General features: G+C 42.6%; 1 protein-coding gene across 9 annotated transcripts; it reads right to left on the bottom strand.

Moving 5' to 3' along the window:
* Positions 1–233: 233 nt before the first annotated feature.
* Positions 234–19,491, bottom strand: DNAI7 (dynein axonemal intermediate chain 7). 9 transcript variants are annotated; one of them, XR_006162964.1, is made up of 18 exons: positions 19,261–19,350; positions 18,773–18,793; positions 17,481–17,532; positions 16,762–16,853; positions 15,740–15,841; positions 13,462–13,599; positions 12,597–12,743; positions 12,064–12,167; positions 10,686–10,962; positions 9,462–9,567; positions 8,258–8,415; positions 7,427–7,571; positions 6,990–7,204; positions 6,245–6,412; positions 5,950–6,063; positions 5,144–5,419; positions 3,512–4,544; positions 234–286 (listed from the first exon to the last, which is right to left on the bottom strand). XR_006162964.1 is itself a non-coding variant. In XM_042779201.1 (17 exons), the coding sequence occupies exons 1-16, from the start codon at positions 19,261–19,263 to the stop codon at positions 5,144–5,146; spliced, it is 2,118 nt and encodes a 705-aa protein (XP_042635135.1). In that variant the 5' UTR covers positions 19,264–19,350; the 3' UTR covers positions 4,203–4,287. The 9 variants fall into 9 exon arrangements, 6 of the variants coding, with proteins under 6 accessions (XP_042635135.1, XP_032914069.1, XP_042635137.1 ...); XR_006162966.1 differs by lacking the exon at positions 5,144–5,419 and having other exon boundaries at positions 3,512–4,015; positions 4,191–4,287; XR_006162965.1 differs by lacking the exon at positions 5,144–5,419 and having other exon boundaries at positions 3,512–4,287.
* Between the last annotated feature and the right edge of the window lies 1 nt (position 19,492).

Raw genomic sequence — 19,492 nt, 5'->3', positions numbered from 1 at the left:
ACTGCTGGGAGATGGAATTCCAGAGCCATTCAAGATATTTTTAGAAGGATTTTGCAGTGCAAGAAGGAGCTGAGTGAGTCCCCAGCACAGAAGACGGTAAGTGTTGGTGTAGCTGCCTGTATTTTCACACCTCAGGTGTCCAGCTCCAGCCAGAGAAGTCCAGCTGTCATTGTGAATCAGAGCTGAAGGCCACCTAAAACAGGCTGTGCTTCTACAGAAGTCAGGACTTTTTACATATCCATGCATATGAGACTGGATTCTCTTGATGAATAATGGTGAAGCAGACCTGGAAGAGGTACAAAGCAGAAAAGTTGGGACTATTTCTTGTTCTGCTGCTCACAATTCCACAGACACTCAGTGGCAGTGCCTTTGTCTTCCTGCAAGATCAGCTGCAGCTGCCAGTGCTCACTTTTATTCTCCAGAGAAGGGAACAGGGCTGGGGAGGGGACTGGAGTGCTCAGAGGAATTGCTGGGAGGGCTCAGCCTGGAGAAAAGGAGGCTCAGGGGGGATCTGGCTCTGCACAACTTCCTGAGAGGAGGGGTCAGCCAGTGGGGATTGGGCTCTGCTCTCACAAAACAAGGGACAGGACAAGGGGAAATGGTTTCAAGATGTGCCAGGGAAGGCTCAGATTGAACAGCAGGAAGAAATTCTTCACAGCAAGGCAGACAAGGAATCAGGTGGTGGAGTCCCCATCCCTGGAGGTGTTTAAAGAAAAGCTGGATGTGGCACTCAGTACCTGGTTGATAAAGTGGTCTTTGGTCACAGGCTGGGCTCAATATCAGAGGTCTTTCCAGCCTGAATGATTCTGTGACTGTCATGAAAAGCTTTGTGCTGTGGCAGTCATCTGCAGCCTTTCTGGCACCCCAGGCTCTGCCCTCAGCTCTGGCTGTGGGTGTTCTGTCACAGCAAGAAGACAGACCATGACTGGAAACCCCATCTGAACGGACTCTAAACATTCCTTCCCTGCCAAAGCAGATCCCTCCTGGCCAAGCTGCTGGGCAGCAGCTGGATCCATTCTGGGGGAAAATACCCTGCCCCTGCCAGGAGCTCTGACTCTGCTTTTCCTCCCAGCTCCTGAGAGGGCCACTGTGAGGGAGTTCAAATCCAGATAAACCCCACAGAGTGAATAATCCCAACTGAGAAATGCAGTGTTGTCATTAAAAACTTAAAGATCTGTTAAAATGCATGACATCACTGTAGTGGGGTTCCCAGAAGCCTTCTCAGTGCTCCTGGTTCCATTTTTATGTATTTTCAGTCCCTCAATGGGCAGCCTGTAGAATTTATTCTGGGACTTAGAGGTTAAGCAGCGTTGGCTTTGGATTGACCTTCACCCCTGGTCCCACTTGGTGCAAATACAACTTGGGCCAAGCTGGGTGAGCTCATCCCCTCAGCTTTTCCCTCCAAAATATCCCCAATGTGTTTCCCTGCAGGTGAACTCAGATTTTGCCCCAAAATGTTCACTCCTCACCTCACAGTCATTCTTTCACCTTGGCATGACCTTGGGTTTTACCCCATTTTCCCTTCCTGTGCACTAGTGATTGCCTCAGTTTGGCTCAGAAATATCCATTCTTTCATCTGCAAGTCTGTTTTATGACCAAAATGTCCATTTTCTCCCCAATGTATCACCTAGGTTTTTAAAAGCAAAAAACATACAGGTTCTGTCTTATTTCCAAAATGCTCATTCTGTCCCACACATGATGTCAGATTTTTTTCTCCTAAATAATTCTCATTATCTCAGGTTTTGCCCTCAAATTCTCCCTTGATGTCCACTTCTGATCAACTCATTTTACCTCAAAATATTCATTCTTGCACCTAGAGATTTACCTTTTTTACAGGTTTACCCCCCAAATTTCCCTTTTCTGTCTCCACTACTGATTATCACATTTTTCCCTTGAGATGTTCATTCTCTGCCCTACAGATTATTTCAAGTTTTACCCCCAAGCTTTTCCCTACCTGTCCACTACTATTTATCTCATGTTTACCTCAAAATATTAATTCTCCATCCTGGAGAAAATATCACTTTCTACACCCAAGATTTTCATTATGTGTCCACAAGTGATTACCTCAGTTTTCATTCTCTTCCCTGGGGATTATTTCACATTTCCCCTCCAGATTTTCCCTGTCTGTCCATTTCTGCTTCCCTCATTATTTACAAGCAAATATTCTCTACTCTGGACATTACTTCACATTTTCCCCCAACATTTTCTTTACCTGCCCAATAGTGATTACCTCATTTTTCCCTCAAAATATGCATTCTTTCCTCTACAGGGGAATTCAGATTTTATGACCAAAGTGTCCTTTTTGTCCCATATATACTAACTAGATTTTAAAACCAAAACTACACAAAAATGTTTCTCAAAAACAATCATTGTTCTGACATCTTATCTCTCAGGATTTGCCCTGCAAATTCTCCCTAGATGTTAACTCCCAATCACTTCCTTTTTACCTCAATATGTTCACTGCTCTCTGCCCTACAAATTTTTCCAAGTTTAACCCCCAGAATTTCCTTGCCTACCCTCAGTGACTGCCTCAGTCTGAGTGTTCACTCTCCCACTAGAGATTTACTCAGGTTTTACCCCCACAATTTTCCTTACCTATCTACAACTTATTACCTCATTTTCACCTAAAAATATTCATTGTCAACCTTTAGATTTTTCACATTTAGCCCCCTAAATTCCCCTACCTATCCATTCCTGATTCCCTCATTTTTACTTCAATATTGAATTTCTTCCATGTAGCTTTTCTCAGGCTTTACTCCCCAAATTTTCCATCTGTCTATTCCTAATGACCTCATTTTTACCTCAAAATGTTAATTCTCTGCCCTACAGATTATCTTGTATAATTTTTACCCCCCCAGATTAACCTACCTGCCCATAACTGATTCTCTCACTTTACCTTGCTATGTTCATTACCTCCCCTAAAGATTATCTCAGACTTAACCCCCAAATTTTCCCTACACACCCACTACTCATCACCTACCTCATTTTTCCCTCTAGAGGTTTGGTCAGGTTGTGCCTCCAAAATTTTCCCCACCTGTCCACTTCTGAGTACCTCATTTTCACCCCAAAATAATATTCAAAATTATCTCTCCTGTAAAATATTTACTCATTCTCTCCCCTGAACATCACCTCAGCTTTTCATCAAAAATATCCCCGTACTTATTTCCCAATGTAGATGAACTCAGATCTTGCCCCAGCTCTGCTATGAATTACCTCTATTTTGCCCCCAGAAGTGTCCATTGTGTCCCCACAGGTGCCCTGGTGACACAGGGAGGTCCCTGTGCCCACAGTCCATTTCTGCTGCCCCTCTGCTCCCTCCCTCTGCCTCTGTCCCACACAGTGGGGCACCAAAGGGGAAAAGTTTGAGTGCACATCAAAATGTTTCTATGTTTCACAAAATGTCTCATCAAGTTATCTTTGTAACATGTTCCAAGTGAGGATTTAGTGCAAAAAACCCCATGTTTTCCTATTCAGACTAATTTTGAAGTTTTTAAGAAAATCATGATCTTACAGGGATGCACAGAAATTCTTTGAGCGGCGTTTGCCGTTTCTCTCTCTGCCAGGCACCAAAAAGAAGTTCTGGGTCAGTTCTTGTTCCGTGCTTGCCAGTGACCTCGAGACAAAAAGGTAAAAGTTATTACTATCAATTATTGCCACAGGCTTTGGGTTCACATCTGGGTTACATTTCTATAATATTCTGTTAATATAAGGAGACAAATATCAACCTGCTGGAGCTGACTTGTCCATTCCCTGCTCTGCTCTCACAAACCCTTCAACACAACAGCACTTTATTCACAAGGGCTTCTCCTAAAACACATTTCCCATCATGTGTCCAGAGCAATGCAAGTGCTCACTTTGCATCTCCACAAGTGTGGTCAAAGCCCAAATTTTAAGAGTGTACCAACAGAAGCACCAACAGATTTAAGTATTATTCTTCACACAATAAGTACTCCAATTAACTACTGTGCACTTGGATTGCTTGGTGTGGGAAAGGTCAGTAGAGCTTCTGTGTATCCTGAAACACAAAACATGAAAATTAAATCAATTTTTTCCACAAAACAAAATGGAAAAAAAATCATAGAAAATGCAATACACTATAAAATGCCTTTTTAAGTGTCCTAGAACTCAAACATCCATTAAAAATAAAAACCAGACATGAAACGGACAAAAGCACCAAATATTGGACAAACCTTCAAAGCATCATTCTGGAAATGGGCTCTTCAAGTCTCTTCACCTCATCCAAAGCCTCTCTCCATCCTCAGGGGTCACTGCACTCACTCCAGGGTACTTGGCAGGGAAAAAGAGCAAGTGGAGAGATGTCATGGCTTCCCTGGGATCTCTTCTCCTTTGACCAGTGCAGGCAGTGACCACTGACTGGGAAATGCTCTGTCACTTTTGATGTTTGTAGGTTCTAGTTTCCTTCAAGGTTTTTTGGGGTGGGGAGAATTGCACATTTTGAAGAAACACTGAAGAGCTCTGTGCTTTCCTGTCCTGCCCATGTACAGGTTGATGTCAGTGTGGGCATTCCACTCCAAGGCTTCCTTCTGCAACACGAACAAAACCCTCTGGATGTCTGTGTCCATCCTGGTGCTGCTGGCTGCTCTCCTGATGGGGCTGTCCCTTCAGAGGCTGTCCCTGTGGGCACTGGGGACTCCTGGACATCCCTGCAGCAGCTGCTGTGGCCCTACACAGGACTGCAACATCAATGCCCTCCCCTTGTGTAACCCTGGCCCCGCTGCCACGGCTGCAGGACAGGAGCTGAAGCTGCCATTTGTTCAGGTTACATGCTGGATTTGTTCTGCTGGGTTAAGGGTATTTTCCAGGGGGGAGGTAGATGAATTTTTTCTTTAAAGCATGACTTGAAAAGGAAAAAAAAGTATCTTTTTCCCCTTCTAACCAAAGTTACCTTTAAAAGGGTCTCAGTTCTATTGAGGTTTACAATAGAACAGCAATTTTGTTCTACAAAACACTTCCAGGTGGTCTAATCACAATTGAACAAAGCATTTATTTTGCTTGAGCAAAGATAAAATGTTTGCATTTTAGATCCTGTTTCAATGATTTGAATAGAAAAGGATTTACATTTCAAGCCTTGACTTTATTGCAAGTTTTTGATAATAAAGTTTTAAAGACAAGCATGCAGTACCTAAGAGTATGCTAAAACTCTGGTAGCATGGAGCAGCTGATACACAGAATCAATAAACAGGAAGCCAGCTCTTTCCACTTTATCCAGGGCTTCGTTGCTGGCAGAATCCTTGAGCATATGGTAGAGTGTGGAGTGAAATTCAGACTCTTCTTCCAGCTCTTCTGAAAAAGCTTCACTGGTTTCAGAGAGCTTGAGGTTTTGCACTTTGTCACCACAGAACATATAAAGAGACCAGTTGTTGTCTTTGGCAGAGCCTGCTGTAAGATGTTCACTTACCTATTGCAGGGAGAAAATGCACAGTGAGGTGAAGCCTGTGCCATTGCCAGAGTACCAATTCTAATATTTGTGTCACATGCAGTTAACCTGAGTGAGAGCCACCCCAGCTTTCAGCAGTGGGTGTGTTACCTTTGTCCAATCACATGTGGGAGTGTTTGGCTGGCTGGGAGAAGTTTTAACCCTGTGCTTTAGCTCCCAGGTGGAGACAGATCAACACTGAGCTTGCAGTAGGGAGCAAAAGAAACCCCACAGGCAGGACAAAGTCCAGCTGTTCCTTAAAAAGTTGGTACAGTAGACTGTTGATTTTCAAGGGGCCTCTGTAGAGCATGAAGCTCTGGCTAAAGCCTCACTTGGTGTCTCATCAGTTCCATCTTCCTTTGCAAGTGTCTTGTTGCTGAGACCTGTGTCCCCCGAGAGCTCTCTCGAGTGCAGTCTGTGACTGAACTGAGCAGGGGCTGAAGCCACCATGGGTGAGTTAATTCTTTCTGTCTGACTGGGGAAGGGCTCAGTGCTGGGCTGACTCCACAAACCTTGAACACAAATCGTTCTGGCCCTGCTGCTCCATTCCACTTGCTGTTAGCAAAAGCAAAAGCAGCTGCAAGCAGAGCCATCTGGTCATAGGCCTTCACTTCTGCCAGGGCAACCTGCAGTGCACAGGTACAAAGCAAACAAACAGATCTCACTCCATTCCCTGTGTTACAGCAATGTCAGAGCCTGCTTTACTCAGTCCCTGGCTCAGCTGGCAGCACAGCAGCTCCCAGTGCAGCAAAGGGTGACCTGAGAGAAAAACAGGGAAAAAACACCAGGAAACTCTGTGGCACTCACCTTCCTGGACACAGACACATACTCAGGAGAGTATTCTGCTGGGAAAATGTTCACTCCAGCTCTTTTCAGAGTTTCTCTGAGGGCAAAAGGAGTCATCCATTTTCCTGTGATGTGGGAAAGCACCTTCTCTTCTTCCACCACTACTGAAGACAACATACACTGATTATCCTGTTGTACAAACCAGTGAAAGCAACTTACTGGTCAGGGAAGCTCCTTTCTGGCTTAGGCTTCAAATATTGGTATTTTTGCTGTACTGGGTCATATCCACATCATCTGCTACTATGGGCTGTGACCTTTCATTTACAGATCCTGAAGAAAGACAGCTTTGTGTAGGAATTCAGAAATGACACTGCTGTACTGATTTGCACACCAATGAACAGGTGGATAATCAGGAGTGGCTGAAACTTTAACAAACAAGGAGCATCAGCAGTAGGCTGCTAGAAATCCTTGTGTTTGTGGTGGCAGAGTTGGGAGGAGAGAGGAACAATTTTCAGGTCTCTAACAGGTGGAACAATCCTGAATGCAGCACCAGCAGCAAAGCACTGACTGAAACTTTCCAGAGCAAATGCACAGATGCTTCCTTATAGTAAATAACTGAAATTAAATATCCAGTCCAGTGCTTGGGAAGGAAGAGACATTCAAATTGCTCTTGTGGCAGCATCCCAAATTCTTAATCAGGGACACTGCAATAATTATGGGTTTTTTTAAACTGCAAATGTTTGATTAAAAAAATTATTGACAGTACCTTAATTTGTATCTGAATGGTTGCAAAGACTGCAGTAACTGTGAAGAGTCCTTCATCCACACCAGTGGGGTGCAATTCCCAGGCCTGATAGGGCAGGTTCAGGTGAGCATCCTGGAGAAGGGCCACTGTACAAAAGGCACCCAACCTAAAGGAGATCCTCTTTTCTTCTGCTTCATAGGTTATTTTGCTGATGCCATCAGTTCTCCACTGCTGGCCTGGACAAAGAGGATGGAAAGATACAGTGATGTTCATGGAAGGCTTCTGCCAGTAATGTTGAAGTAAAACTAACAAAAAAAGTAATAATAAAAAAACCCCAAATCAATTAACATTCAACTATTTTTGGGCTCCAAACTGGCCCTTATCTTTACAGCTGGATTGTAACAACAGTCCAACTCAGGTAGAAATTCCACTATTGAATTTATGTCCTAAGTTCCTACCTGCAGGCTCCCATCTGGCTACCACAGGCACTTTAAAATAAATCACATTATCAGGAAGCCTCAGGGTTATGTGTACTGCTTCCTGTGTGCCATCTTCAGCCTGTCCTGCAGAATATGGATACATCTCCAATCCAACATCCAGCAGCTTTGGCAAGAGAGGAAAAGGACAGATCAGGGTTTATCAGAAAATGCACTTTTTTTTTCTTGGAGTTCATCTAACCACAGCAAAGTTCTTTAATGCACTGTTTAAAGGGTTTGCTAATATTGCACATTTCCAGTTACAGCTTTGAAGGCAACAGAAGAGCAGCTACCCCCAGGCCTTGGAACCCTTCCTGTGCTGCTGAAGGCACCCTCAAGGCAGGGTGGCACAGCCATTTCTACCTGAGCCACAGCCCCAGAAAGCAGGAGCAGCTGGGAGGCAGAAGCAGCTGTAATTCCACCCTGTCCCCACGGTGTCACATGGAAGGAGAGGTCACAGGGGGCTGGGGATGAACAGCCTCTTCCCTTGCCCACAGTCCTGCTGTCTGAGTCTGGCTTATTGGGAATTCTGCCTGTTAAAGATTTCCAGCTTCACAGTGCAGTCTGGGGGGTAGCTCAGCACTAGAGGAAACCAGAGCCCAGAGCCCACAGTCCTCAACCAGCCTGCAGAGCCTGCAGCTGAACCAGCAGTGACTTTTGGTACCACTGTGCTTTTACCTTTCACGTAGGAAAAACTGATGATTGCAAACCTTGCCTCATTAGTTTGCTGCTCAGGAAGTCGTGTCCAGTGCCTGTGGCAGCAGTGACAAACCTCAGGAGCAGTTCCCAGGGGTGATCCCTGTCCTCCCTCACCTCCACCATGCTCCAGTCTCCAACATCCTGGGCCTGGGGTGGCAGCTGCAGGACATCAATGTGGAACACACCCCCCACAGGCACCAGCTGCTGCAGATCCACAACCCTTGGTGCCTCTTCTCTGCCTCCTGGCTCCTCCTGCAGCAGTGCTTCCTCGTCTGGAAAATTCACCAGACAGCAGGATTAAGCTGGTGCTCCAACTCACCGGCATTTCCCACCTCTCCTGATCCTCACTGTGTGTGCTGGAAGTTCTTCACTGCAGCATCTCAGCCCCATCTGCTGGTGCTCTTCAAAAATCACTGATGTGGGGAAAGGCAGAGAGCTGGGCAGTGAAAAGCTCTTCTTGGTTTGAGGCTGAGCTTTTGGATTTGTGGCCAGTTCCACATGCTTTCTATAGTAATAAGGTTTTACTGACAAAATGAATCAATCATTACCCACAGGCACAATAATACACTAGGTTCTGGACAGGTTAAGGAAGATTGTATTGGTATGAAAAGAAATGAGGCAAATAAAAAGATATATAAAAATAAGGCACCAAAAGGTCATGTCCTGAAGGTGAAAGACATGGTAATTAGGAAGAGCAAGAGGGATTTAACATGAAATACAATTTTCAGATAACAAAGATAATTCTTTTTTTTTTCTATGCATAATTACATATCACAAATGTATGAACTTAAGGTTAATTAGTTGGAAAATGTTAGTAAAAGGCAGAAATACTGTGGACAAAAATGGCCATAAATATTTTCTTTAAAAAAACTAAACCAGCCCACATAAAACATCACAGGGGATGGTACAAGAGAGAGAAGTTACTAGTGACAGGAATCAAGAAAAAAGTGTTCAATACTGTAATAACATTACCTCTCCACATTTAACAATCATTAATAAAAATGTCAACAAAATCCAAGTGTTATCAAAACATCCCTGTATTTATAAACTTTAGAGATGTTGCAGTGTTTCCATGGATCATAAAATGGCCTGGGTTGGAAGGAACCTTAAAGTCCAGTTCCAGCCCCCCGGACACCTTCTGCTATCCCAGTTCCAGCCCCATCCAGCCTGGCCTTGGACACTGCCAGGGATGAGGCAGTCCCAGCTTCTCTGGGCAGCCTGTACCAGGGCCTCAGCACCCTCATAAGGAAAATTTTTAACATATAAAATACTTAGCCTAAGTCCTAAGTAGTGCTGCATGTAAAAAACAACCAAATACCTTCTGATGGCACATCCAAAATGTCTGAATTCTTCTCAGTTTCCTCCTCTGTCTCTTTTACATCCTCTGTGTTTTTGCTGTTTTCTTTCAGTGAGGCAGCACTCTCCTAAACAAAAAGCAAGAGACATTTTTCCATTGGTTAGAGACAAACACAATGAGGTAGAAGGTATCACCTCCTTCAAAGAGGTCAAAGGAGAAGGGATACAGAAACATTTGTAACAATCTTGCTACAGGGTCAGGGCTTTAAGAGAAATAATTTTTACCTAGTCAGCAAAAATATTTTGATTAACGTAGTCTCTGATTTGGAACTAGATTTATACTTCATTTCCACAGCAAATTCCATCATGAGGTCCCTGAGTATCAAGGAACCAAGAGAAGTAGGCTTTCAAGCACTGATTCATTACAAGGGTGTTGGGGACTGAAAAGGCAAAAAGCCATGATCATGAAGAGAGGTTCAATCCCTGTTTGATCCCTGTATGGATCCCAGAATTTATTCACTTAAGAGTTGGACTCGAGGATCACTGTGGATCCCTTCCACTCAGAAGATCTTTTAAAATTGCTCTAAACATACTAAGAAGGCCTAAAAGTTGATGTTTTGTCAGTTATTTCTGCAGAAATTTTAGGTACAGAACACAAGGCATTTATCTGAAAGCCACAAACTGAAAACCCCAAATGCAGCACGGACAACACAAAACCAAGCAACCTCTATCACACCTAAAGCCAACACATTCCATGAAGAGAGCTGAGGAAGAGGACAGGCAGCCAGAAATAGAATTTGAAAAGCCCACTAACAGCAAAGGGTCAGCACACAGACATGCAACAGCCAGGCGCCTGCACTGCTAACACTTGCTGAACTCTGAGTCTTACTCTGCACACTGCAAATTCTCCTAAAATTGGATGGATTCCTGCAGGGATTTTGTGGGGCTGTCAGTTTTGCAGAAGCAGAATGCATTCATCTGTACATATGCCAGAGATTTATACAAATATCTTGCAATGGCACTTCATGCCTGATCCTACTCTTAAACCACCAACCAAATGCCAACTGCACACCCTGTCCAAACTTCCCTTTCTACTTTCCATCTCCTTGAGAAGATCTATGACATTGTTGACAGAAGCTGCATTTTCCTATGAAACACTTAAGGATTTAGCTGTCCTGCATAGGACATTGAGTTCCAAGTTAACAACAACAGTGTAGGATATCCTTTGAAGAGTTTTTTTACCTACCTTTCTCTCATCAGAAGACGTTTCTTCTGCAGCAGGCACGCTGGGCTCCTCCCTGCCTTTCTCCTCTTCTCCTGGTTTCTGCCTAGTGTCTTTTGGATGCTCAGTTAACTGCTGGCTGGCTGAGGCCTCCTGCCTTGGCAGCCCTTGGAACTGCACCCACAGGGGGGACACGTGGTCATAGCAGGTGTGCAGCACTCGAACGGCCACGCTGCTCAGAGCCAGGGATTTGGGCAGGTCAAAGCCATGCCCTGCCTCCTGGAACACGTGCTTCTTGAACCTGGGAAGGGCAGTGAACACAGCAACAGGCCCTGGTAAGATTGGCAGTCACAAAAGGTTAAATCTCTTCTGGGATTTGTTGCTCTGTCTGGGAAATGTGGGATGTCACAGTGCCTGTGCTGGCAGCTGTCTGTAACAGCCTCCAACAAAGCAAAGCGTCATACTTCTTCCTTTACTTTTACACATTAGGAACTTTCTTATGTAAACTGCATCAAGGGGATCAGAAGTTTCAAAACTAAGTCTTGACAGGATGACAATGAGGCAGGATGGGATGGCAGCTCTTCTAGAAACCACATTCCTGGTAAAACTCTAATTTCCTGGGAAAATCCCTGCAGAGCTGATTCAGCACCTTCCATAATAATTCTAATAATACTTATTTTTGGATAAGATAAGCTGGTCAGAAGTTCTAAAAACCTTCTGGTAAAGCAACACCTTGCTTTTAATTGTTGGTTGAATATTTTAAGTGCATCTCTCTGCTGGCCAAAAGGCTTTAGCACTTAACTGGACCACCTGCAGGTCAGTCTGACACTGCTCAGCACCCACCCTTTCACTTATCTTCACAAAACTCACAGCAACAGGTCCTCAGTCAAGCTAAAATCCTTTCAGTAACTTGTTCCTTATATTTATGGAGTGTGAGTAGGAAGTCTGCTCAAAAATCTCATTTTGAAAATGTACCATTTAAATGGTAATCCAATAAAACCCACAGAACTCGAGATTCAGAAATGATAATGCATCCCTGGCTCTAAAATGCTTTCTCTAACTGAGCACAAAGTATCATAGAGTGCTTTGCAAGCAACTGGAACAACTTAGAAAATATTAAATGCATCAGCAAGAAACACTGCTTCCAGAGCAATTTCAATTCTCTACATAAGCTTTACTGTTTTTCTTCCAAATTTGTTCTGGCAGTGACAGGGTTCTGTTGTTGCATTTTAAAAAACTTTATATATAGTTAAACCCCTTCCTTAGCAACAGCCAGCACTGAGAGTCTATAGAATGGATGCTATTCAACAACAACAAAAAAAAGATGATGAGACATTGATTCTTAGTGTTTACTCAACAAAGCCAGGCCTCATTTCAAATTAATAATTTCAGTGTGCTGTACCTTGCTTTCTTCTTCAGATTGACCCAAATACAGAAAGTACTATTTTTATCCTTTATGGCTGTGTGCATATTCCCAGTTTCAGAATCTTCATACATACCAGCTATCTACAAAGAAAAAAGCCAATTAAATCATGTGTTATTTATTTCACTTTGATTTACCTACATTTACTTGAATAAATAGATTTTAAAAATACATGTAAGAATGAAAATGCACCAGGCCAAGCTCAGTTGTGTTGTATTTATGTACTAAAGCACTCAATTCAGTTTCTCAAAATTTGAACTGCATTCCTCTTTTTCCTCTGACTTCATAAATTCTGTGAGCCAAGTACTGCCAAATAGGGGTTCTTCCATTATTTCCCTAATTCTCAGGATAAATTATGAAAAATAGGAAAAGGATTTACTGAGCAATAATGGACTCCATATATATAAAGTATGTTTAGCCAGTAGTTTATTCCTGCCAACCATCATTAAAGGACACTTGGAGTTAAGCTTATGTGCACATATCACAACTTTGAAGCAGTAAATCTCACTCACTTTGAGCAGGTTCTGTGTAGCCTCATTGTATTTCTTATGAAGCAGATCCTGCAATTGCAGAATAAATTCCTGGTACTGGTCTCGTTGTTCTTCTGAGATCTCATCTGGTGAGGTCTCCAATATAAGAGACACCAACTTCTCAATCAACTAGAAGACATTTATATGGGAAAAAAATTATATTGTGTGTTCTGACATTAAAAAATGAGGCAAACCTACTTCCTTTGTACCCAAACAGATTTTAGTCTTTTTTTTAACAGACAGGTAAGAAATCTAACTCAGAACCAAACCAGCCCAATGAAACCTGTTTACACATGGAACTTTCCCTCCCCAGTTGCCAGAAGACCCCATTTAACTTTCTGAAAAACACCATAAAGTCAGCATAAATGAAAATAAAATCCTAAATTTACAGAGTGGGCACAGATTGCTTAAAATTGCTTCACAAGCTATCCATGGCTGGTGACTTCTGTTGGTAAAAATCAGTTCTGGGAACTTTTGCTCTTACATGACATTTTACTGGCTCAAGTGTTACAAAATGAGGTTATTGTCCACCAAAGCATTTGTATCTGACATGAGCTTGTGTGCTCTGGTTTAAAATGGAAGGGAATGTGGATGTTGGAATGCTAGACCTCAGTGTAGAAACACAGCAACAAATCCCTTAAATGCATATTGAAAGTCAATACACATCTTCAGGGTTAACAATACATCTGTAATGAAGGAAAAATAGAAAAATTGAAGAAAAACTTCTAGCTGTTGAAGGTCTTTCAGTCATTTGGTTGTGCAAAAAGGGAAAGTTTTTCCTTTTCTTAACAGGGGACTGTTAAGAATATGTTAAGCTTAAACTGAAATACACCATTTTAACACTCACATTTAGGACCACTTCTTCCTTCTCCTTCACAAGCTGAACATCCTCATCTTGGTTATCATGCCACAAGCTCATGAAAGTGTTCATTTCCTGAGTTACAGTGGGGTCAGGAGTCCCATCACAGCTGAGGTAATGCTCCCACTACAGAAGAGATCAGAGAGAAGTGGATACAGGTATGTTGCACACTGCTATTACAAGAAAAAGGAGAATTCTGAAAGACAAATACAGTGACAAATTCCCACCTGCATTTAAAGAGGATTCTAACACCACCTGGTTTGTTATCCCTATGCCAGGAAAAAAAGGTTTGCTTTGATATTAATGTGTTACATGCTTCTGCTGTTTATACCTACTTATCAGTGAGCTCTGCTTTGCTCACAAAAGCAATGAATCCTGCACCTGCCACAAGGGAGGGGCTGGATGAATAAAATGACAGAACAGAAATGAGGAAGGTGCAGGTAGAAGAGGCAGATGGGTGTCATATCAGATTCTGTAAAGGAAACAGAAAACTCCTGCACTGGCAATAAAGTTGATTAAGAGCCTCTACTGCAATGTATTTACTCCTCCTTTCTCTGCCTCTGAAGGAGATTTCCTCTCCATTGCCAGCATCAATTCTCCTGTTGCAGAAACCCCTGGTAGGAATGCGAAATCCTAGATTAGTGAGTTTTAAAAATAATTTTATTTTGAAATCAACTCTTGGTCATTCCTATAAGTGGTGGAAAGAAAAAATCAGTGGCAGACTAAACCCACTTAATTCCAAATATAAACCTGACATTGGCTCCTGGGATCAAATTATCACCCATAATGGAATTTTTTTCATCCATAGAATAGGATATTAAGGAAACATTGCCCACATGTTTGCTGTGAAGATTAATAACCCTGTGTTACTGAAAATTGGATTACAAAGGAAAATGTACCTTTTAAAGCAAAAGCACTTATAGGATTGCATTCCCAACCACTTCCATCAGCATTCCCACTGACTTCAAATAAAACAACAGTAGGGGAGTGCTGAGTGCACTGGAAACTCCTGTATAAAAGACTGATCAGTTTCCACTAATAAGACATCTGATTTTTTATTTGTTTACATATTTGCACTTAAAGGAGAGCTTCACTTTTATCATCACATTCTTACAAGTAACAGCACTTGCTTTGAGAAAAAGGATAAATGCCATGGTAAGTTGTAAATGCATGTCCTTATCTAAACTGAAATTGTTCAGAAACAGATGTGGAAACTCAGTATTTGGTATTGTATATTTCTTTTGCCCTAAGCAATCTTATCAACAAACTATTTCCCATAATCTACCAGTGTTTTATCAGCCTTATTTTAAAACCAATAGTTCTAGTTTGTCAAAAACATTCATAAACAACAGCTGGCAATGATGACAAGCTGTAACAGGGAAATGCCAATTGCATTCAGAGAAAAATTGTTATAGTGAGAGTGGTAAAGCTGTCAAAGATGCTGTGGTTCCTCCAACTTCTAAATATTTCAAAGTCCAACTGAGCACCTTGATTTACATTTCAGACTTTGTCCTGCTTGGTGCAGGAGGTTGAACTACAGGAATTTCACAAGTCCTCTCCAACATGATTTATCCTATGACTGTGAAGTTGTTCTGAAGAGACTTTAAAAGGATTAAGCAATCTACAAGACAAAGAGAAAATCTTTGTGTGCACCAACCTGTAGGATATTAAACCTTTGGTTCCTTACCTGACCAAATCTCATTACCACACCTTACCACTCAAAATTCAACTTGACAGGTACAAAATGCCAATTGGGTGATGATTCTACCACCATGGATATCACCCTGAACTGCAGACATCAACTTTTAGCTGCATTTTCACATGTTTCCAGCCCAGGCCTGGGTTTGTGCCCCATCTGTCAAAAATCTGGCAGACCTCTCTCTCTGAATGATGACCTGTGATATCCAGGAACCACTGAAACAAATGTCCTACAGAATTTCTTTTTAAGCCCTGGCAGAACTTTTTTTTTTGGTGAAATGGTTAAAAGTAGAATGAATTAAAGAAATAAATGAGGAAGAACAGATAGCAGAACATCTGAAATTACAATTCCTTGTGACTCTTGGAGTAAGGTGTGGGGCACTGATATTTTGATCACCAAACAGGCTCCTCTTTGCCTACATTTCTTTTCTGTGTGCTCCAAAGTAAAAAAGATCAAAGAGTGAGCATGGCCTGTCATTGCTTTGAGATGGAATTTGAAATTCTGTCACAGCAATCACCTACATTCAAGAACTGAAACCTCTGGGCAGATTTTGGCAAGAAGGCTTACCTTGGCTTGTTCTCTGTAATCCATTTTCCACTGCTTTGCAGAAAGAAACTTCTGTTCCAGTGACTTAAATTCTACTAGTTCAGACTCCCTCTTCTCTTGAAACTGTTAAAAAATATATATCAAACAGAGTAGTTAAATATTTGGCTTATTTCTTACAATTATTTCACATAGAAGAAACAAACTGGGGATATTTGAATTAGTTATTATTTAAACAAATCCAAAACACTGAAAACTTGCTTTTTTTATGAAACATCCAATTGAGAAGACTGCAGTGGTTTGCAATATGTTATTGTCATCACAGTAGCTGCTGAGCCATATGATAAACATAATGTGACATATGATTGTAACCTCTCACTTGAACAGTTTCCATAACAAAATCCTGGAGATAGCTCTAATGGGAGCTGCCAATAAATGTAAGTATAATTTGGAAAAAGTGTGTAAATTGTTTTTTATTCCCTTTTAAATTTCTATTATTTTAAGCTCATCTTCTCCCTAGGAGGAAAAAAAATATTCTGTGAAGTACAAGAGGAGTAGACAAGAGTGACTCTTTCTCACAAAAATTAGGTTACTGCAAATCTCTCTTTTTCCTTTTTAAACACAAAAATATTTATGTATTACCAGTTAGTTTTAGCTCTGAATGCCAGACTGCTCAGAAAAATAAATATACATAGTCTAATACACACACATATATACAAACAGAAATCACTGTATCTGTCTGAGCAGGGAATCAATCAAGGAATTTGTACCAAATATCCTCATGGGGAACATGAAAAATACATTCAATTGAAAGCACAGTGGAAATGGGGAAAAAAAAAAACAACAGCAAACATTTAATCAAACTTAAGAAACACGTATCACAAAAGGTGATGTCTTTAAATTGATCAAAACTGGAAAATTTCCTCAATATTGTTCCCAACAATAAGTACATAAGGAAATTAATTCCTATAAATGACTGGTATTCTACAGGTTTGTCTCAAGTTAAGAAATAGGATTAGATTTTTTTCACTGAGTTAAAGACTAACCTTTGCCTCAAGAATTTTCAAGTGCTCTTGACGTAGTCTCTCCCTTTCAAGCCTTTCTGCTTCTTCTTGCTCAGCTTGCAACTGGGCCTCCTCTGAGCATTGGCAAAGAGATTAATGGCATAACTATGCTTTCCTAAATAAAATCTAAATAATGACTTGGCTACCAGCTGTAATGATTAAACCACTATGAAATGAGCAACATAAATGTTTATCTTTCACTGCACAGAAATCTCCCATATGAAGATTGATCCAAATTAATTTGAATTTTACTAAAACAGTGACTTGATGTCATCACCTCCAAGTAAGTCATGTCAAGTGTGTGTGCTGCACTGAGGCAAGAGCAGCAGCAGTTCCCAAATCTGCCTGTGCCCACCTGAGCTGCCACTCCCACCACAAAATCCTACCAGTGATGAGCAGTCACTTACTGGCACTCACAGCGTGCCCAAGCCCCCACCAGGATGGATTAATGGCAAGTTACTTCTTCCCAACTTCCCAAGTGCAGCACTAAAACTGGAGAAGAGAGTATTGCTCTGATAGGGAAGTGAGATGTAGCAGCAAGGAACAGGAAATTTGGCCCACACCAGAAAAGAGGGAGGAATCATTTGTACTTGTGAGACAGAGACAGCAATTCACATCTAGTTCATGATGTCATTTTCTGCCCATTTATCTAAAATAAATTCTTTGTCCACCATATTCCCTCTAAATGAAGTGCACAGTACCTCTAAGCTTCCTTTCCCGTGCTTTCTTCGATTTTCCGCCTTTGCCACCGGACTTCACGTTTGCAATAAGGGAGAAGAAAACAAATGTCAGTATTATTTTAATACAATCTGGCAGTTCCATAGCTCTGTGACTTTGCCCTTCCAATGGGACCCCTCAATTAAGATTTCAGACTCTCCAAGCAGCCAATGAAGCCCCCAGAATAGTAATGCACATTCTGGACTCAATTTTTTTCTCCTGTTTATGGTAAGATCTTACAATTAATGTATTTTTCTATGTTAGACATTCCCAAACACAGCCACAACACAAAAGTATTAAAATCTTAGAGTACTGAGAAGAGTGAGATGCACAGCTGGGCAGGGGTAGATTAAATTCATTATCACTGAATTAAGAATATAACCCACAGGATAAATTCATGCCATTCAGTTTCCCATGGACTTCTGCCTGTTGTCCTTTCACCTCCCTTAATCTGTGTCTGGACTATGGGTCAAATAACAGAATCCCAGAAGCATTCAGGTTGGAAAAGATCTCCAAGATCATCAAATCCAAGCTGTGCCTGATCCCCACCTTGTCACCCAGCCCAGAGCACTGAGTGCCACATCCAGGCCTTGCTTGGACACCTCCAGGGATGGGGACTCCAAACCTCCCTGGGCAGCCCCTTCCAGTGCTTGACAAACCTTTTATGATGAAATTCCTCCTGATGTCCAACCTGACCCTCCCCTGGCACAGCTTGAGGCTGTTCCTCTTGTCCTGTCCCTTGTTCCCTGGGAGCAGAGCCTGACTTCCCCTGGCTGCCCCCTCCTGTCAGGCAGTTGTGCACAGCCAGAAGGTCCCTCACTGATCCTCCTTTTCTCCAGGTTAGCCCCCCCAAGCTGCTCCTGGTGCTCCAGTCCCTTCCTCAGCTCCTTTCCCTTCTCTGCACACACTCCAGCCCCTCACTGTCCATCTTTGCAGTGAGGGGCTCAGAACTGGACACAGGACTCACAGTGTAACCCCAGCAGTGCCCAGCACAGGGGACAGTCCCTGTCCTATCCTGCTGCCACCTCACAGCTGGGACAGAGCCAGGACATTGCCTGGACACCCGCTGCCAAGCCCAACACACCAAACAAGCAGTGGCAGCGCTGCAGGAACACTTGTGCAAAAGGCACAAAAGCTCGGTGTCCTGGAGACGCCTCTTCCTCTTTCAGATTCAATTAGCCCTGGCCAGTTCCCTCCGGAAAAAAAAAAAAAAGAAAATCAATTTTAAAAAAACCCCAACACAATAGTGAAGTACAGCGTGTTTCTGCTTACCTACCTTTTTTTTCGGTTTTGGACCCTAAAAGATCAGAAGGAGGGGAAAAAAAGGAAAGAGAACATCAGACAACATTGCATGAAGCTGGAAAGAAATAATTAGAGAAATACTGCTATTCCTTAAAATTAGGTGTGATCATCTATTGAAAAACTATAACCATAATAATTTCAATACTGTAGAAAATTAGCCACTAACACATGGCTGATGGAACGAAGTTTGTTACCACAGAGCCATTCTGGCAACAAACGTGAGCCACCTCCCGGCCGGTTCCACAAGCAGCAACCACAACAGAAAAAAACTGCACCAGGACTTACACCGGGGCTCACACATGAGACAACGCATCCTTCAGGTGCTTCTTTCCCCCTTAAAACCTTTTTATCACCTCCTGGGATTTGGGTAGCTAACAAGGAACGCCCCGCTCTGCTCCACCACCTCATCCTTCCCCATCCCACCATCCTTCCCCTGCCCACCGTATGACCCATATCCCTTACCATGTCCCACGGCGGGGGGCGGTGTCCCTGTCCCTCAGGATGATGATGCCGCGGGTGGCCGTGTCCCCGTCCCTCAGGATGTCAATCCCGTGGTGGTGCCCGTGCCCCTGTTCCTCAGGATGCCGATCCCATGGCGGTGTCCGTGCCCGTGTCCCTGAGGATAACGATCCCGTTCCCGTCTCTAAGGACGCCGTTCCCGGGGCTCCCCTCAGGCCCCGCCCGCGGCGCAGGC

The sequence above is a fragment of the Catharus ustulatus genome, chromosome 4 (assembly GCF_009819885.2).
Source record: "Catharus ustulatus isolate bCatUst1 chromosome 4, bCatUst1.pri.v2, whole genome shotgun sequence".
Classification (NCBI taxonomy): domain Eukaryota; kingdom Metazoa; phylum Chordata; class Aves; order Passeriformes; family Turdidae; genus Catharus; species Catharus ustulatus.
Note: the sequence above shows the minus strand (reverse complement) of the source record. Positions and strands in the feature narration are given on the sequence as shown.

What these genes read in the sequence shown, in the direction of transcription:
- DNAI7 (XM_042779201.1), bottom strand. An exon ending in ACGGGAAAGGAAGCTTAGAG is followed by an intron (nt 16,854 to 17,480) that starts GTACTGTGCACT and finishes GCCAATGCTCAG; the next exon opens with AGGAGGCCCAGTTGCAAGCT. An exon ending in ATTACAGAGAACAAGCCAAG is followed by an intron (nt 13,600 to 15,739) that starts GTAAGCCTTCTT and finishes TCTCTTCTGTAG; the next exon opens with TGGGAGCATTACCTCAGCTG.